This window comes from Schistocerca serialis, chromosome 4, assembly GCF_023864345.2.
Source record: "Schistocerca serialis cubense isolate TAMUIC-IGC-003099 chromosome 4, iqSchSeri2.2, whole genome shotgun sequence".
NCBI lineage: Eukaryota > Metazoa > Arthropoda > Insecta > Orthoptera > Acrididae > Schistocerca > Schistocerca serialis.
In genome coordinates, this window is record NC_064641.1 from 38,046,752 (window position 1) to 38,066,377 (window position 19,626).

At 38.1% G+C, this 19,626-nt stretch overlaps 1 protein-coding gene across 2 annotated transcripts in view; it reads left to right on the top strand.

Moving 5' to 3' along the window:
• LOC126473671 (regulator of MON1-CCZ1 complex) overlaps positions 1–18,102 on the top strand; it is a 97,334-nt gene extending 79,232 nt beyond the window's left edge. For both annotated transcript variants that reach the window (XM_050100904.1, XM_050100906.1), the window contains exons 13-15: positions 618–757; positions 13,031–13,185; positions 17,960–18,102. In XM_050100904.1, the coding sequence (XP_049956861.1) occupies positions 618–757; positions 13,031–13,185; positions 17,960–18,045 (381 nt within the window). In that variant the 3' untranslated portion in view covers positions 18,046–18,102. The remainder of the gene's footprint in view (positions 1–617; positions 758–13,030; positions 13,186–17,959) is intronic.
• The last annotated feature ends 1,524 nt before the right edge of the window (positions 18,103–19,626 follow it).

A 19,626-nucleotide genomic window follows, 5' to 3' on the forward strand; every position in this document is an offset into this window, starting at 1 on the left:
GGCCTACAGCTGAGGAACCTGGACGTAACATGCAGCAAACTTGAAAATATCTGACATGCAATCTCTGTTGTGAAAAGGATGATGATGATGGAATAATAATAATGAATAATTTTCTTCTTCTTGTTCTTCTTCTGCCTTTTCCAATGGCTTAAGGGGTTGGCATATTACTTTGGTTTTGGCAAGGTTGGTTCTAGTTGTGGCTGGCTGCCCTTCCTGACAATGCCACTTTTACCTCAGGATATAATTTTGTGTACCCCATACTTGTGTGTCTAGAGTATATCTCATGTTCTCTAAGTGTGAGAATATTTTCTTAATTTTTTGTTGTGGGTACCTGATGCAGAATTTTGGTACCAACCCAGTATTTACCTTGTTGGATGTGAGAAACTGCCTAAAAACCACTTCCAGGCTGGCTGGCACACCAACACCCATTGTTAACCCGTTGAGTGTATTCTCTCTAGGGCTGGCGCACCTCCGGGTCCCGGAAGTGGGTGCTTAATAACAATAAATAACTTGTCTGTAAATGTAGCATGTTGGGTTTTCACTTTGCATATTCCAGAAATTTGTTTACTTTATCATGTCCTTTGCTTTTTTGTTATAATTACTCCACTTTCCTATAGGCATGCCTGTTGCTGTCACTGGAAAACCTATACCCAGCTGCTCATCAACTTGCACTGGATATGCTGAAGCGTCTTTCAACAGCCAATGAAGAAATAATTGAGGTTCTTCTCTCAAAGCAGCAGATATTGTCAGCACTGAGGTATGCATTAACATGAATAACTAAAATTAAAGTTGCACAGGTACAACTTAATAAGCGATTGAAGATACAGTGTCTTAAAGAAAAAGTAGAAATTGTATGAGTATTGTTTAATAGAGAGAATATCTTATATGCATGTGCTGCAATTACAACTGAAAGCAAATATATAAATTGTTGATCATTCCAAAACATATTGCTGCAGAAGGTTGAAATGATGGGGGCTGTGGTAAACGTTTCTGTGAGGTCTGTTAAAGGTTTTAAATAGTTTTGATCACAGTACTTACTATTAGTTTGAGTATACTGTTAGTAGTAAGCACATTTTTACTGTTGTAAGTGGAATAGTGAATCACTAAAAAAAGATGGATATCATAAAAAATAGAAAAATGTGGACATATATTTCAAAATAGGGTGCTGCAAACTTTCCCTCTTCAAACTTCAGTGGCCTTGAACACATCTTACTTAATAGCCACACAAAAGTGGTGTTCCTTGTTCGAAGAGGGTATGCTAAATGATGACCTTGACAGAAAGTCTTCACTTGAGATGCCAAGGATAGGTCAACAGCCAGTTCTCCTTGTAATACCCTTCATGCTGTGACCCTGTTACCAGTGAACCTAGATATTTAAAATACCACTTCCCAAGCAAAATACATTGAAAGTTCCCAGTCAGCCATTCGTCAACCCATCTGATGTGAAAGTAGAAGACAGCAAAAAAGAAAGCTGAAGTTTTCAATGTCACATTTATCACACAGGAAGATCATGTTTACCACACAAACTCTCAAAGGATGACATAGGAATAAACATCGCTGATGTTGAAAGGCAGTTGAAACAGTTGAATAAATGCTTCATGGAGTACTTGCCATTCCAGATTCGTTAATCTTGAGTTTTCAGTGACTCATCGTTGTCAGGAGATATCTCCTGTATCGAAAGCTGGACACTGACAAGTCTGACATGTCAGACCTCCATTAAAGATTTATTCAAGAATGTCGCCATCAACAGCTATGTCTGAAAATTGAAACAGTTGATTGAGAACCAACAAGGAGCCAGGTCTTGGAACCCAGTTCAGTTTTTCAATTTACCTTGTGGCATTGGCTCTTTCTTAGTTTAAATTTATTATGTATCTCTAACATAATGAACAGTTATCAGTAAAGTGGAGAAAAAGGCAAATTACTCCCATGTAGCAGAGGGGCAAATGAATGGATGAACAAAATGGTAGACTAGTGTCTTCAATGTTGGTGTGTTGGAGGATACTGCAGCGTATACTATAAATTTTCGTAGAGAGGGAAATGTTTCTGTCTGCAAATGAATGTGGATTTAAAAAGCCTCATTCATGCAAAACATGACTCACTTTTTTCACATCTAATACTATGTATACTGTGGGTGCTGGCAAACAGGAAGATTCCATATCCGAAGATTTCCAAGAGTTTTTGACACTGTACCAGACTATTAACAAAAGCCGGGGCGTACAGAATAGAACATTTTGTTTTGGCAAAAATCAACAGCATATATGAATTTTAAAAAAATGTGCGACACTATGCAACCATGTTCAGTTTCAAACCATTATTATGGTAGCTATGAAAAATACAAAAATAGATCAGATGGGGCAATGAAAATAGAAGATGAAATCCACAGACGAAGTAGTAACAACAAATACATGTGAAAAATGTTACAGATGTACCATGGGCCATACAGGTCTTGAGGTAAAGTTAATGAGAAATACATGAATTGCCATTTAGATGTATAGACATTAGAGAAATTGGTTGTGACAAATGTAACTACACATAAATTAACGTGAGGACTGAGTGGAACAGCGACAGCAAGCGACGTGTAAGCAGAAAGCAGAACAAGTAAAGGACCTTCAGAGTTAAAGAAGAATAACATGCAAAATCAAAGGATGTTGTTAAACAATTAAGTGATTTTCAAATCACACTATCTGCCTAAGTACAGTTCTAATTGTAATTAATGTTCCACAATGATAAGAACAAAATAAAATGTAAAATTACAAATAAGTAAGATTTAAAGAAACCTAACCACATGAGGAAAAATGAAATAATGTTGTTACATAGATTCAGAATGGTCATAAAAAAACAGTAGGAAGATTACATACTTTTGGCATCACTTGGGAACATACAGAATAAATACAGAGCATGTAGATGAAGTGCATCTAAATTGTATGAATACAGCAGAATGCTAAATAATCTGAGAACACCATCTAACAGAAATCTGACAATGAATGAGCTAATAAAATCAAGCTAGAAATTTTCTGAAGAACATACTTGGAACGTAGACCTAAAATCATTGGACTCTGAAGGTCCTTGACTTGAAATTAGAGTGAGGAAGTATAGAAGACAGAACTTTGTCACTTTTAAGAGACACACATCGTTGGAAGTGCAGGTGTGATAGTGCCACTGCTCTTCACAATACAGGGTGTATCAAAAAGAATCATCTGATTTGGCACTTCTATATTTCTGAAACTAGGAAACCTATACAATGAATTTTGTTTTCTGATGAAAGGGAAACTCAAATAGTTTTTTTTTCCATACTTTTCATAGGTGTTTAATAGGCCCCACTTGAGATGTATGGCATATGTTGATGCGGTATTCAGATTGTTCCCACACTGCAGTGAGCATGTCTTGAGTTGCAGCTTCCACAGCTGCTGTTACGTGATGTCTCAGTTCATTCATTGGCATTGGTAACTGAGGCACATACAGTCAGGTCCAGTGACGTCAGAAGCCAGTAATGTAAGGCTGAATCATTTGGTCCTGTACATCTGCATTTGGTCCAGTATATCTGATCCATCATTCAGTAATCCTTTAATTTAAAAATTCCCACCCTTCCAGATGCCGTGTGGCGCTGCCCCAGCCTGTTGGTAAATGAAGTTGTTGGAATCAGTCTCCAGTTGTGGCGAAAGAAGGTTCTCAAGCATGTAAAGTTCTTGGTGATGAAAAATGTACCATACACCCTTTCCCACGAAACTGCACAAACACATTAAATTTTGGAGAGTCCCTCTCATGTTGTACAACTTCATGTGGTTGTTCCGTGTCCCATATTCACACATTACAACTGTTCACCTTTCCATTTAAATGGGATGTTGCCTTGGCACTGAATAGTAAGTGTGGAAGAAAAATGCCATCCCCCATCTTGCAAAGAACAGAATTATAGACCTCCACAAGTTGTTATTTTTCGCCTTCACAAAGAGCTTACAGAAGCTGAATCTTATATGGTCTCATGTGTAAACATCGACAGAACACATGCCAGATGGACATCGGGGGCAAGTTGAGCTGTCAAGCTGCACGGCGAATGGATTTCTGCAGACTGCTTGTGCAACTATGGCAGATGTGTTCATGCCAGACGCACGTGGATGGCCTGGTGATTTGCCTTTACACAAACAACCTGTTTCTCAGAATTGTTTATGCCATCATCCAATGCTCTGTGCTGTAGGGGGGATCCACACCATACCTAGTATGAAAGTCATGCTGAACAGTTATTACTGACCTGCACTGTGCAAAACATAGAGCACAAAATTCTTACTGTTGTCCTGTCACCATTTTTACTAGCTCTGGAGCGGGCACACACTGCTGCTACCTAGTGGAACCATGTAAAACTCGAGTGTTTGCTCTTTCCAACAGTACATTGTTCATGCACATATCTCAAATAACATAATCATTATGATTTTTTAAAATCTGATGCTTCTTTTTGATGCTCCCTGTATATGTATGTGGTCTGGCTGCTAAAGTCTGTAGCCCCTTGAGGCTTTGATTGAAACAACAGTCAAGATAGCAATAACATTTGTTTATAATGATTGGTTTTGGCTTATGTTAAAGCCATCCTCAGATATTTTGGGCCCCTATGGCTGGTGCTGGCAGCTGATTGGTTCTTCGCGTGATACAACGATCATACAGTCAACAATCATGGTATCGTGTGAAGAACCAAGGAGCCACCAGCACCAGCCATAGGGAGTCAAAACATTTGAGGATGGCCTTAATATAAGCTGAAACTGGTCATAATAAACAAATGTTATTGCTATCTTGACTGTTGTTTCCATCGAAGTTAGCACCAGATCATTGCACTCCACAGACAATGTCTAAATCCTTGAGGCTTTTTCTAGATGACACACTTGTTTACAGAAACGCAACAGTCTTAGAAACTTGTTATGAAATTTAGGCTTAAACATAAATAAATTCAGTGTTATTCATATAAATAGACACAAAGAGATACTATACTACCTAAAATAGATAGTTTGGAATCCCACTCATGATGGAAATATATTAGATCTAATGGCAACAAATAGACCTGACCTCTTTGAGGATGTCTGTTGTGAAACTCGTATCAGTGACAATGTTGTGGTTGTGGTAACAATGATTAACAAAGTAAAAAGGCCAATTACAAAAAGTAGAAAGGTATATATTTTCAGTATACTAGATAAAAAAAGAAGTGGAGTCACAGCTCGACTAGAAACTTGAAAATTTCAGCACAGAACAGGAGCATGTAGAAGAACTATGGATAAACTTTAAAATAACAGTTGACCATGCACTGGACAGATGTGTACCCAGTAGGACAGTTCATAATGGGAGAGATCATCCATGGTATGCAGTCACTGTGAAGAAACTCCTAAAGAAACAGACTCTACAGTATAATAGGTGTAAAACAAACCATAGGGCTATAGATAGAAAAATGCAGAATGAAATGTGTTTGGCCATCAAGAGAGCAATATGTGAAGCCTTCAGTGACTGTCACACCAGCATATTGTCAAATGATGTTGCACAAAATCCAAAGAAATTCTGGTTGTATGTAAAGGCTGTTAGTGGCAGCAAAATTAGTGTCCAGTCACTGACGAGTAAAACAGAAACTGAAACTGAAGGTAGCAAAGCAAAAGCTGAAATGCTTAAATCCATTTTCAAATGTTCCTTTACAAAGGAAAACCCAGGAGAAATACCCCAGTTTAATTCTTGTACTGCTGAAAAGACAAGTGAAGTAAATATTAGTGTCAGTGGTGTTGAGAAACAGCTGAAATCATTAAAATGGAACAACGCTTCAGTGCTCAATGGAATTTATATCATATTGTATACTGACTTTGGAGCAGAGTTAGCCCCTCTTCTAACTATGATCTATCGTAGATCCCTCGAATAAAAAACTTTGCCAAGCAGTTGTAAGAAAGCACAGGTCACACTCATTTACAAGAAGGGTAATAGAAGTGATACACAAAACTACTGTACAATATCCTTGACATTGATTCTTTGTAGAATCTTAAAACATATTCTGAGCTCAAATATATGAGGTATCTCAAACAGAATGACCTGCTCCATGCCAACCAGCAGGGATTCTGAAAATACCCATCATGCGAAACCCAACTTACACTTTTCTCACATGATGTATTGAAAGCTTTGGATCAAGGCAGTCAGGTAGATGCAGTATATCTTGATTTCTATATCTTGATTTCCAAAAAGCATTTTACTCAGTACCACACCTATGCTTATTGTCAGAAATATGAACATATGGGGTAGCAAGTGAAATTTGTGACTGGATTGTGGATTTTTTTGTCAGGGAGGACACAGCATGTTATCTTGGATGGCGAGTCATCATCGGATGTAGAGATAACTTTGGGTGTGCCCCAGGGAAGTGTATTGGACCTTTGCTATTCATGTAGTTTATTAAGGCCCTTGTAGACCATATTAATAGTAAACTCAAGACATTTTGCAGATGATGCTGTTATCTATAATGAATACAATAATAGTGGTACAATTTGTCTTGTTCATACAGGGATTGTGAGAACAAGATTAGATTAATTACTATACACAAAGAGACATTTAAACAGTCATTTCTCCTGTGCTCTATACCTGAATGGAATGGGTAGAAACCCTAATAACTGTTACAGTAGGGTGTACCTCCTGCCATGTGCTTCACAGTGGCTTGCAGAGTATAGATGTAGATATAATTTGACTGAAAGAAACTGCATAAACATTCAGTCAGGTCTTCATAAGATATCAAAGTGGTGCAAAGATTGGCAGCTTGCTTTAAATGTTCAGAAATGTAAAATTGTGCACTTTACAAAGTGAAAATGACTGTAGTATCAGTGAGACACTACTGGACCTGTGTGTAACACTTTATAAGGATATGAAATGCATAAAGCAGACAGCAGACTTAGGTTTATTGGCAGAATATGGGGAAGTGCAATCAATCTGCAAAGGAGATTGCTTACAAATGTCTCTTGCAATTGGTTCTAGAATATTGTTCGAGTGTGTATAGAACCAGTACCAAAAAAGGACTAACAGGGAAAAGTGAACATACACACAGAAAGACAGCACAAATGGTCACAGGTTTATTTGATCTATGGGAAAGTGTCACAGAGATGCTGAAGAAACTTAACTGACAGACTCTTGAAGACAGACATGAATTATCCTGAGAAAACATACTGACAGAGTTTCAAGAACCGGCTTTCAACATTGACCCTAGGAATATACTACTACCCCCTACATCTCGCTCACGTAGGAATTGCAAAGACCAGATTAAATTACAGTGGATCCTCACGTAATGAGTGCCACCCATAACATGCAGTTTGCATAACAAGCAAAACAAATTGTAAAAAAGTGACTCTTCTAATAAGTGATGTTTTGCATAACGAGTGATGACAATTTATTGTCACATCACTAGCCATTCGTGCCCGGTGGAGGAAACATTCAATAATATGAACACCTTTCACCCAGCAGCGTATGAGCAATAGCTTTAGTATGTACTGCAGTCTGGATGTAGTGCTCTTTATGTTACTATCCTAGTGCAGCTTGTTATCACACATTTTTCTAAACTTGTATTAACAACTGTTTTTTCATACGCAAATTTTAATAATCTTTGTAGGAATGCCCTCAAAGATAAAGCCGCAAGAAGACGACCATAAGAGAAAGAAAATGACATTAGAAATGAAACGTAAAATCATTGAAAAACTTGAACGTGGTGTGAGCATTGCTGATTTAACTTGCACATGCAGTTGATCTACATCAACCCTTTGCACTATCCTCAAGAACAAGGACAAGATTAAGGAGATAGGTGCTTCAAAGAGAGTGACAAGAATATCCAAACAACAGTTTCGTACTCTGAACAACATCAGAAGGTTACTCCTTATGTGGATATATGAAAAGCAGCTCGAAGGTGATACTATTAACAAGAATATCATTTGTGAGAAGGTGAGAGTGATTTTTGCTGACCTCATTGAGAAGATGCCAGGATCATCAATGGCCAAAGAAGTGTTTAAGGGAAGCTGTGGGTGGTTTGAGACGTTTATGAGAAGAACCAGTATCCATGGCGAACGAGCCAGTTGCAACACAAAAGCAGCAGAGAACTTCATCAGCAGTTTCAAGATGCTTGTAGATTCTAAGGGTTGTCTGCCATAACAGGTTTTTAATTGTGATGAGATGGGTCTGTTCTGGAAAAACATGCCGAAGCGTACCTTCATAACAGCAGAGGAGAATACATTGCCTGGTCACAAGCCAATGACAGACCGTCTCACACTGCTATTCTGTGCCAATGCAAGCTGTGATTTGAAAATTAAATCTCACTGCTTTTTACCATTCAGAAACCCCATGAGTCTTCAAGAAGTGTAAAGTCCAGAAGATCAGGTTAAATGGGCTTGAGTGACACATGATCTTTTTTGTGATTGGATCAATGAAGTGTTTGGTCCTTCAATGAAAAAATATTTGCTTGAGATGAATCTGCCGCTCCATGTCTTGTGTGTTATGTACAGTGCTCCTGCCCATTCTCCAGGCTTACAGCACCATGTCATTGAAGAATTTCATTTCATCAAGATCCAATTTCTGCCTCCCAACACCACTCCATTATTCCAGCATATAGCCATCAGATTATTTCTAACTTAAGGAAGCTCTACACTGAAGCACTCTTCGAGCATTGCTTTGAGCTGACTAAACCTATCAATCTCATTCTCAGATAGTTTTGGGAATATCACTTCAACATCACTGTCTGCATCAAGATGATCGAAAAGGCATGGGAAGGGGTTACCAAGAGAACTCTTACTTCTGCTTGGAAGAAGCTTTGGCCACAGTGCATTGTTGAATGTGACTGAGGTATTTGAGTCAGTACCTGTGGAGCCTGTAGTCAATGAGATTGTGACTTTGGCCAAGAGCATGGGACTAGATGCGGATAACAATGATATCAATGAGCTTGTGGAGGATCACAGCCAAGGAATGACCATCAAAGAGCTTGTGGAGTTGCAGTATATTTTGCAACTGGAAGTTGTGGAGAGGAGTTAGTGATTAACAGCAAAGCAGCAATCTTTTGGAGCAATAAGAGAAATGCTGAAGGTGTAGGAATCTGTTGCATCATACATTGAAAATCATCACCCCAATAAAGCAGTGGCTATGTGCTCTACAAATTTATTTGACTATAATGCTGTTGTGTCACATTTTGGCCAAGTGTTGAAGCATTGCAGAAACAAATGACTATAGACAGTTTCCTAGTAAAAAAGAATTAGTTATGTATCCTGAATAATAAAGTATCATAAATACAGTTTTATAACTGAATATATAATTTTCTTTAAGTTAATGGCATGAATAAGATAAAGCTTTTAGTACTTTTTCTGCATGGAACACTTTACATTAATTTATATGGGATAAATTGTTTCACATAATGAGTGTTTGCATGAGGAGTAAGGTTCTGGAACGAATTATGCTTGCTGTGTGAGGTTCCACTGTAATTACTGTATGCCCAGAATCATTTAACAATCATTCTTCCTGTGCTCCATACATGAATGCAATGGGAAAAAACCTTAATAACTATTAGAGTAGGCCTTACCTTCTGCCATGTATTTCACAGTGGTTTTCATAGTATAGATTTAGATATGATTTGACACAACTAGTGACTAGTTATTGGTATCAGACACAACTTCCCCAAATATCTGGGGTTTCAGTCACAAGTGATTTGAGGTGAGACAACCACAAAAAACTAGCCTGGCAGAAGGTGGTTGCCAAACTAAGAGTTATTGGAAAAATCTAAGGAAGAGTAAGTCCTGCATGAAAGATGTTGCCTACACAATCCTTGTCAGTCAATTCGTGAGTCTTGTTCATGTGGCTGTATGATAACCCTGTGATTCAGCAGTTTGCACAACTCTTATTGTTAGTCTTACCCCATTCAATCAGTTTCTTCCATTCTGTGAAATAATCTTTATCATAATAAAGCTGAGATACATCATAGCATGAGTCATGTTATTTACTGTACAACCATTCCAATGAATATATTAATGATGACTGTTTTGATTACTGTGTATAATGTCCATATTTCATCTTTTTTCAATTTGTACAATGCAAAATACACACAATAATGTGTAAACAGCCAAGCAGTATTTTTGTTTATTTTTTAAATTGTGATGCACAGCCTGCTTCTGGCCAGTGGCCAGTTGCAGCATTTTCGGTGATGAATAAAATTGATACTGAAGCTGCACATTCCACAATGAAGACTGTGCAGAGTTTTTTTCTATTAAATAAATAAACAGGCCATTAGTAATCAACCAAACAAGGCATACCATCTGTAACATAGTTGATGGCTGCGTTATTTCTGCAGGCAGTCAGTGGGCTTTCCAAAGTAGTATCCTAACACAATGCAACCCCATTACCCCAGGAGATAGTATAATTGTCTTCCTGTCATTTTTTTCCTCGTTGGAGCATTCTGCTTGTGTATGATGTAAATGTCAGATGAAATGTTTTTACAGTTGGAAGAAATGATTCTTAACACTTGAAAAACCATAATACTTCCATGTTAGCTGCTTGGAAAAAAATAAATGATCAGGTGAGACATTCTGCACCCTTTCCATTACTCGCTACTGATAAACATTTGTTCATGTCATATAGGTATAGTATACTAATGTGTTATTAATTGTGATCTGTGATTGTTCAGTTTTTACAGGTTAGATCAACTTGTTACTGAGTTCTAAAATCACTCATCACATTAGTATTGCAGCTTTTTATGGTAATAATTTATGATTATAGAGAATTTTGGTAATAGAGGGTTGGATTTGTCTTCTCTCAGATGCCTTATGTTGTGTATCTTCCCCACTTTTTTGCTGTACATACACTTCGCACTCTGGCAGCTTTTAATACACTTGTTCCCACAATCTGCTTTCATTTAATGTCAGGTCTTACCTATGCAGTGTGACTGAATATATAATGCTTCTAAACAACAAATAGTGAGTGTCACAGTGCATAGCCAATGCCCCAGTGGATGAATGCTGTCTAGTGGATCTTACGCCCCCTCTAATTCAATTCCCTAATTGTTTGTACATTGTTTTGTGAAAAGTTATGTAATAGTGAGATATGGACAGGACTGAAAGAAACTGGAGAGGCATTGAATGTAGACTTTGATACATGGCACTTACTGGAATTAAGGAAAACGTGGAAGGGAGGACCCACCAATATAACTTTCTTTTCACTCAACCTGTTTATTTAACAATATATATGCTGTGTTTTACAGATGATCGAAGCATTTAACCATAACATTTTCTTTAACAAAATGAACAATGTGACAATGATTACAAGATGTCTGGACTTGCAGCCTGCCTGTTATCGGGTGAAACAGTGGTGTTTACTACCACACCAAACACAGTCTGTCTTATTAAATGCCCTCCTGCAAGCCATGAATACTATATAAGCACCATTAATGATAAGAGTGTTTCAATCACTCAAAACAAATGACTTAACTTTTAATTTGAAAGCTGTATGTCGAAAGGTTCGGGGTCCAGATGTTCTACTGTGCTTAAAGGTTAAAGATTAGCAGACAATATGACAATGATAAGGCTTACTTCTAGGCAATCAACCTCTTAATTTCAATCGGGAAACAAGGTGCGACTGGACCACAATCCGTCCCTTCTGACAGTTGACTAAAACCCTGGTGAAGTTGGCTGTTAATATTTTCAAGGTTAAACTGATTGTCAATTATTAAGACTGGCCTGAAGGAACGTCTTAAAACATAACTTGTGATCATGTATTGAGAACTCACTCAGTGGAACCACAAGATCCACCTAAAATACACCAATAATGACCTGGTCTTTCAAACACAGAAATGAACAGCTTAGTACAACAGGTTGCTCAGATTATAACTAATGACTGGGAAATGCAATTACAATCAAAGAATTGAACCGGTTAACAGCTAAATCTAACCACAAGGTCCTTCATTTGTTTAATGGCAACCTGTGTCTTAGTACAATTGTTCCAGCTGTATTTATGACCAAGAGCTGATTAATTTACAAACCAGAAAGGAAAGGCAATATAATAGTGGGACAAATTTTCAAATGACAGCTAGTGTCTTTGTACAGTACTACTGCCTGTGCTTATGACCAAAGAGCCGTTCGAGTAAAACTCAGGGTCGGGTACAAACCAGAAAATAATAAGGAGGGCAGGTAGACAATGAAACAAATCACCAAAAGGATTACAGAATGTTACTCCCCTTTATCAGCAAGCAGTTCCATGAGTCCATGGTGCGTTGCAGGAGTTACTGAGTGGTGCCGATGAAAGCGAGGTAGGAGAGGGCAGCCAGGCCACAAGCGGTTGTCCGACACGAACATTGCCAACCAAGCGACAGGATATTGGTCTGCTACTTGTGAAGTACTCCGGTATCTTCGCTCTGCGCAGGCCCTCCTTGTGCAGCTCATGGCTTCGGCCGCTCGGACCTCGTGGCCACCTCTTGTTGCAACGCTACCGCCAATCCCCAAACTTGGTGTTTCCCCTCTCGGGCCGATGAACCCCATATATATATCAGTAAGCAAAGACCTTCCACCCACAGATACCAACTCTTCCTCATAGATATTGGCAATGGGGCCACAGGAAGGATAGTTGATACTACACCTGAGCCAGTGGTGCCAGACAGAACAGTCTACTAACTCAATGGCGCCACGGTTCAGACTTGATATTATCCATTCCGAAAAAGATACACAAGTGGAAGCAAGTTGGGGACAGTAAAGTAAGTACTGGATTTTATTGTGGCATATTTGAAGTTTTAGTTTATCATCATTCACTATTAGCTATCAGGACTATTTCAGATATAGGAAGTTTGAAAAGTTCATCTTGTGTATTTATAAAGGTGAAAAGAATGTCTTTTGAAATCATTAGTAACTGGATAGGTTTTGGGCTACAAACCTATTTTTAGTTGGTTTGGGAATTAACTTGTTATTGGTGGCCCTTATAAGTGAGAAAATAATTTGGTCATTTCATGTAGACAGTTTTGTATTGTTATGTGATATACACTGATCTCGGTATTAATGTTTTAAATATGATGTTCATTATAGGTTTGTACGAAGTGCGGGTGTTGCTGATCAAGTCTCATCTCGCAAATTTCTTGAAGCTGCAAAATCCTGTGGTGATCCAGCAATATTTTATGCTGTTTTCAAATTTTTTGAAAGCAGAAATCAAAGACTGAAAGGAAGTGCTTCATTTGCTAAAGGTCAGTGTTACCTATAAATTTTATGTATCTCTTGCCATCACCATTAATTTTTGTTATGGTTTACTTCCTCCCCCCATGAACCATGGAACTTGCCGTTGGTGGGGAGGCTTGCGTGCCTCAACGATACAGATAGCCGTACCGTAGGTGCAACCACAACGGAGGGGTATCTGTTGAGAGGCCAGACAAATGTGTGGTTCCTGAAGAGGGGCAGCAGCCTTTTCAGTAGTTTCAGGGGCAACAGTCTGGATGATTGACTGATCTGGCCTTGTAACACTAACCAAAATGGCCTTGCTGTTGTGGTACTGCGAACAGCTGAAAGCAAGGGGAAACTACAGCCGTAATTTTTCCCGAGGGCATCCAGCTTTACTGTATGGTTAAATGATGATGGTGTCCTCTTGGGTAAAATATTCCGGAGGTAAAATAGTCCCCCATTCGGATCTTCAGGCGGGGACTACTCAAGAGGACGTCGTTATCAGGAGAAAGAAAACTGGCGTTCTACGGATCAGAGTGTGGAATGTCAGATCCCTTAATCGGGCAGGTAGGTTAGAAAATTTAAAAAGGGAAATGGATAGGTTAAAGTTAGATATAGTGGGAATTAGGTAAGTTCGATGGCAGGAGGAACAAGACTTCTGGTCAGGTGAATACAGGGTTATAAATACAAAATCAAATAGGGGTAATGCAGGAGTAGGTTTAATAATGAATAAAAAAATAGGAGTGCGGGTAAGCTACTACAAACAGCATAGTGAACGTATTATAGTGGCCAAGATAGACACGAAGCCCATGCCTACTACAGTAGTACAAGTTTATATGCCAACTAGCTCTGCAAATGATGAAGAAATTGAAGAAATGTATGATGAAATAAAAGAAATTATTCAGGTAGTGAAGGGAGACGAAAATTTAATAGTCATGGGTGACTGGAATTCGACAGTAGGAAAAGGGAGAGAAGGAACCATAGTAGGTGAATATGGATTGGGGCTAAGAAATGAAAGAGGAAGCCGTCTGGTAGAATTTTGCACAGAGCATAACTTAATCATAGCTAACACTTGGTTCAAGAATCGTAAAAGAAGGTTGTATACATGGAAGAATCCTGGAGATACTAAAAGGTGTCAGATAGATTATATAATGGTAAGACAGAGATTTAGGAACCAGGTTTTAAATTGTAGGACATTTCCAGGGGCAGATGTGGACTCTGACCACAATCTATTGGTTATGAACTGTAGATTAAAACTGAAGAAATTGCAAAAAGGTGGGAATTTAAGGAGATGGGACTTGGATAAACTGACTAAACCAGAGGTTGTACACAGTTTCAGGGACAGCATAAGGGAACAATGGACAGGAATGGGGGAAAGAAATACAGTAGAAGGTGAATGGGTAGCTCTGAGGGATGAAGTAGTGAAGGCAGCAGAGGATCAAGTAGGTAAAAAGAGGTGGTCTAGTAGAAATCCTTGGATAACAGAAGAAATATTGAATTTAATTAATGAAAGGAGAAAATATAAAAATGCAGTAAATGAAGCAGGCAAAAAGGAATACAAACGTCTCAAAAATGAGATCGACAGGAAGTGCAAAATGGCTAAGCAGGCATGGCTAGAGGACAAATGTAAGGATGTAGAGGCTTATATCACTAGGGGTAAGATAGATACTGCCTACAGGAAAATTAAAGAGACCTTTGGAGAAAAGAGAGCCACTTGTATGAATATCAAGAGTTCAGATGGAAACCCAGTTCTAAGCAAAGAGGGGAAAGCAGAAAGGTGGAAGGAGTATATAGAGGGTCTATACAAGGGCTTTGTACTTGAGGATAATATTATGGAAATGGAAGAGGATGTAGATGAAGATGAAATGGGAGATACGATACTGCGTGAAGAGTTTGACAGAGCACTGAAAGACCTGAGTCGAAACAAGGCCCCGGGAGTAGACAACGTTCCATTAGAACTACTGACGGCCTTGGGAGAGCCAGTCCTGACAAAACTGTACCATCTGGTGAGCAAGATGTACGAGACAGGCGAAATACCCTCAGACTTCAAGAGGAATATAATAATTCCAATCCCAAAGAAAGCAGGTGTTGACAGATGTGAAAATTACCGAACTATCAGTTTAATAAGCCACAGCTGCAAAATTCTAATGCGAATTATTTACAGACGAATGGAAAAACTGGTGGAAGCTGACCTCGGGGAAGATCAGTTTGGATTCCGTAGAAATGTTGGAGCACGTGAGGCAATACTGACCTTATGACTTATCTTAGAAGAAAGATTAAGGAAAGGCAAACCTACGTTTCTAGCATTTGTAGACATAGAGAAAGCTTTTGACAATGTTGATTGGAATACTCTCTTTCCAATTCTAAAGGTGGCAGGGGTAAAACACAGGGAGCGAAAGCCTGTTTACAATTTGTACAGAAACCAGATGGCAGTTATAAGAGTCGATGGGCATGAAAGGGAAGCAGTGGTTGGGAAGGGAGTGAGACTGTTGTAGCCTCTCCCTGATATTATTCTACCTGTATATTGAGCAAGCAGTAAAGGAAACAAAAGAAAAATTTGGAGTAGGTATTAAAATCCATGGAGAAGAAATAAAAACTTTGAAGTTGGCCGATGACATTGTAATTCTGTCAGAGACAGCAAAGGACTTGGAAGAGCAGTTAAATGGAATGGACAGTGTCTTGAAAGGAGGATATAAGATGAACATCAACAAAAGTAAAACGAGGATAATGGAATGTAGTCGAATTAAGTTGGGTGATGCTGAGGGAATTAGATTAGGAAATGAGTCACTTAAAGTAGTAAAGGAGTTTTGCTATTTGGCGAGCAAAATAACTGATGATGGTCGAAGTAGAGAGGATATAAAATGTAGACTGGCAATGGCAAGGAAAGTGTTTCTGAAGAAGAGAAATTTGTTAACATCGAGTATAGATTTAAATGTCAGGAAGTCGTTTCTGAAAGTATTTGTATGGAGTGTAGCCATGTAGGGAAGTGAAACATGGACAATAAATAGTTTAGACAAGAAGAGAATAGAAGCTTTCGAAATGTGATGCTACAGAAGAATGTTGAAGATTAGGTGGGTAGATCATGTAACTAATGAGGAGGTATAGAATAGGATTGGGGAGAAGAGAAGTTTGTGCCACAACTTGACTAGAAGAAGGGATCGCTTGATAGGGCATGTTCTGAGGCATCAAGGGATCACAAATTCAGCATTGGAGGGCAGCGTGGAGGGTAAAAATTGTAGAGAGAGACCAAGAGATGAATACATCAAGCAGATTCAGAAGGATGTAGGTTGCAGTAGGTACTGGGAGATGAAGGAGCTTGCACAGGATAGATTAGCATGGAGAGCTGCATCAAACCAGTCTCAGGACTGAAGACCACAACAACAATGGTTTACTTAATGGTTCTATGTGAGCAGCACGATAAGAAAATTCATGAAAGTAATTTATAAAAATTTAAAGTTAAGACTTTTTTTTGTTTACCAAGTCACAAGCCACTTTATGTTCTAAACACAGACTAATGCATTTCTAGGGATGTATAATAAGGGTAGGTAAGCCAGTGGGAAAACAAAAGTAGTACTCAGCAAAGCTTTACAGTGGCAGCAGTGGAAAAAATGGATGATTAATGACTGAAGTATATAAATCCTGAGGTAGAAGGCGAAAAAAAAATTAAGAAGAAACTTTTAACAAATGTACATATATATGATGATACAGCAAAGACAGGCCACTACAGATATATCAGCCGGCCGGGGTAGCCGAGCGGTTCTAGGCGCTACAGTCGAACTGCGCGACCGCTACGGTCGCAGGTTCGAATCCTGCCTCGGGCATGGGTGTGTGTGATGTCCTTAGGTTAGTTAGGTTTAAGTAGTTCTAAGTTCTAGGGGACTGATGACCTCAGAAGTTAAGCCCCATAGTGCTCAGAGCCATTTGAACCATTTTTGCAGATATATCCGGATGAGAAAGTATATAAAGGTACAATATTTGCAGATTACGTGTGGGCAAATGTTCTGATGTCCACAAATAATTTTTAATGTTTAAAGTTGCTGAATTATGACTCTAGGCTCAGATTTTTTCTTCCAAATGGAGCCATGTAATTTTCCTGTGGCACTGGAAAAGTCTTCATATAGGATTTCAGTGATGTATCATGTGTAGAACTTTATCAAATACTAACAGTAAAAAAGAAGCACAAAGTATTGGGTGTGATGTTTGCCATAAACAAACACTATACATTGTGAAAGTCTGAATAGTGTCATAAGCAAGTTGTCTGGTCACTACAATAGCTGAGAACAAACTGATGGGCATCAAGTGCACATATCTTACCTAAGTTGTGTGTTTACTTAAATTTGGTGCAGTGGTTTGTGGTACTGTTATCTTGTTACTATTTGATCGAATCACTATTTGAAGTCCTCTTCAAAAGCTCTTTGCAGTGCTTCAGAAAAGAAACAGTTCCATTAAAAAAAAAAAAAAAAAAATCAGAGTTATAATTTGGCACGTATCATCTGCATTACATTAGAAAATTTGCTCTACATTGTCTGATAAAACTTAGCAAAAAACATCTGTATGTATTTGGAGTGGCTAGTCCTAAGCGCATCACCCTGTATGAGGGTTGAGACGACTTGCCACACACTAGTTCTTCAAATGAAACACATCACTTATGAAACAGATGTCACCACAAAACGACTTTCTACTACATCAATTAGACATAACAAGGAAAAAAAATTAAAACATGCCAACGTGCTGCATATTCCAGTATTATTATCACATGGACCTTCTCTTGTTTTTCATATTTTGATTTTTTTTCTTTTGCAGGTGAACATTGTGAAGTATATGTCAAGCATTTCCAAGCATTATTTGGAGAATCAGCGCTTGCTGCTGGTGACTTGTCAGCCTATTAGTTAATACAAAAATGTATATTTTGTTATTTGTTTACATAATAAATGTTTAAAATTTGAGTTTTGATTGTCATTTTGTTTACCATTTGAATTCTTTTATGCAGTTATAAGTTACTTCAAGATCAGGCAGGTGTCATTCTGTGCTTAAAAAAAAAATAAATAAATAAATAAATAAAAATCCTGGTCTGAAGATGAATCATTGTGACAAACAAATTCCTAATGGCTGAGTCAAGTGTTAGCTCTTTGTGGAATTTGATTTATGTGTTTTTGGAGTCTAGAACGTCTTAATTGTCCTTTTGAGAATGGCCTTTCTGATCATGGTGCTCAGCTAGTTACAGTATATGACATAGCTCCATTCAGTAATTCAAAACTACCATCCAAAGTTGTGCGTTCAATTAATGACTCAACAATTAGAAATTTCAGTGAAAATCTTCAGCAGTTAGACTGGGATGAGGTGTACAAGGAACCCGATGCTAATTTAAAATATAACTTATTTCATGATACACTTGTAAGAGAATTTGAAAACTGTTTCCCCAAGAAAGTAGTTAAATCTAATTATAAGAAACCATGCAAAAAAAACTTTGACTTACTAAAGGAATAAAAATATCTTGTAACCACAAAAGGTAGCTGTATCTAACAACAAGAAAGAGTAATGACCCAGAAACAGCCAAATATTATAAAAACTACTGTGCTACATAAAGAAAGGTTATTAAAAAGATGAGAAGCATATGCCTCATATCTGAGATTAATACCTCTGATAACAAAATCAAAACAATTTAGAATATTATTACAAGGGAGACAGGGGAACAAAGAGTGCAGGATGACAACATTACAATCAAAGTGAATGGAAACTTGACAAACAACAAGCCGTAAGTCAAAAGCATCTTGAATAATCATTTTTTAAATGTTGTAGGGAAAATAGGATCTAAAGGTTCATTAGAAGAAGCAAGGCAGTTAATGGAATAAAAGCTCACATGGAATTGATGGCATTTCCAGCATGATAATAAAAGCTTGTTTCCAAGAAATAAGTGGGATTCTTAGCCACATATGTAATAGCTCTCTGAAGTAGGGTATTTTTCCAGATAGACTGAAGTATACCATTGTTAAACCACTGCATAAAAAAGGGGATACGTCTGATGTCAACAACTACTGCCCAATCTCTCTTCTGACTGCCTTATCCAAAATTCTTGAAACAGTAATGTATTGTAGAGTAGCTTCACACCTTTGTAAAAATAAAGTTTTAACAAAATGTCAGTTTGGTTTCCAGAAGGGGTTTCCAACGGAAAACACTATATATACTTTCACTAATGAAATATTAAATGCTCTGAGTAACCAGAAGTCACCCGTTGGGATTTTTTGTGATCTCTCAAAGGCTTTTGACTGTGTAAATCACGGAATGCTTCTAGATAAGATCAAGTACTGTGGTATGAATGGGACAGTGCTCAAATGGTTTAAATCATACCTAACCAGAAGAGTGCAGAAAGTTGAAATAAGCAGTTCACATAATATGCAAAAAACTGGTGATTTCTCAATCTGGTGGAACAATCAAGAATGGGGTACCACAAGGTTCAGTCTTGGGTCCTC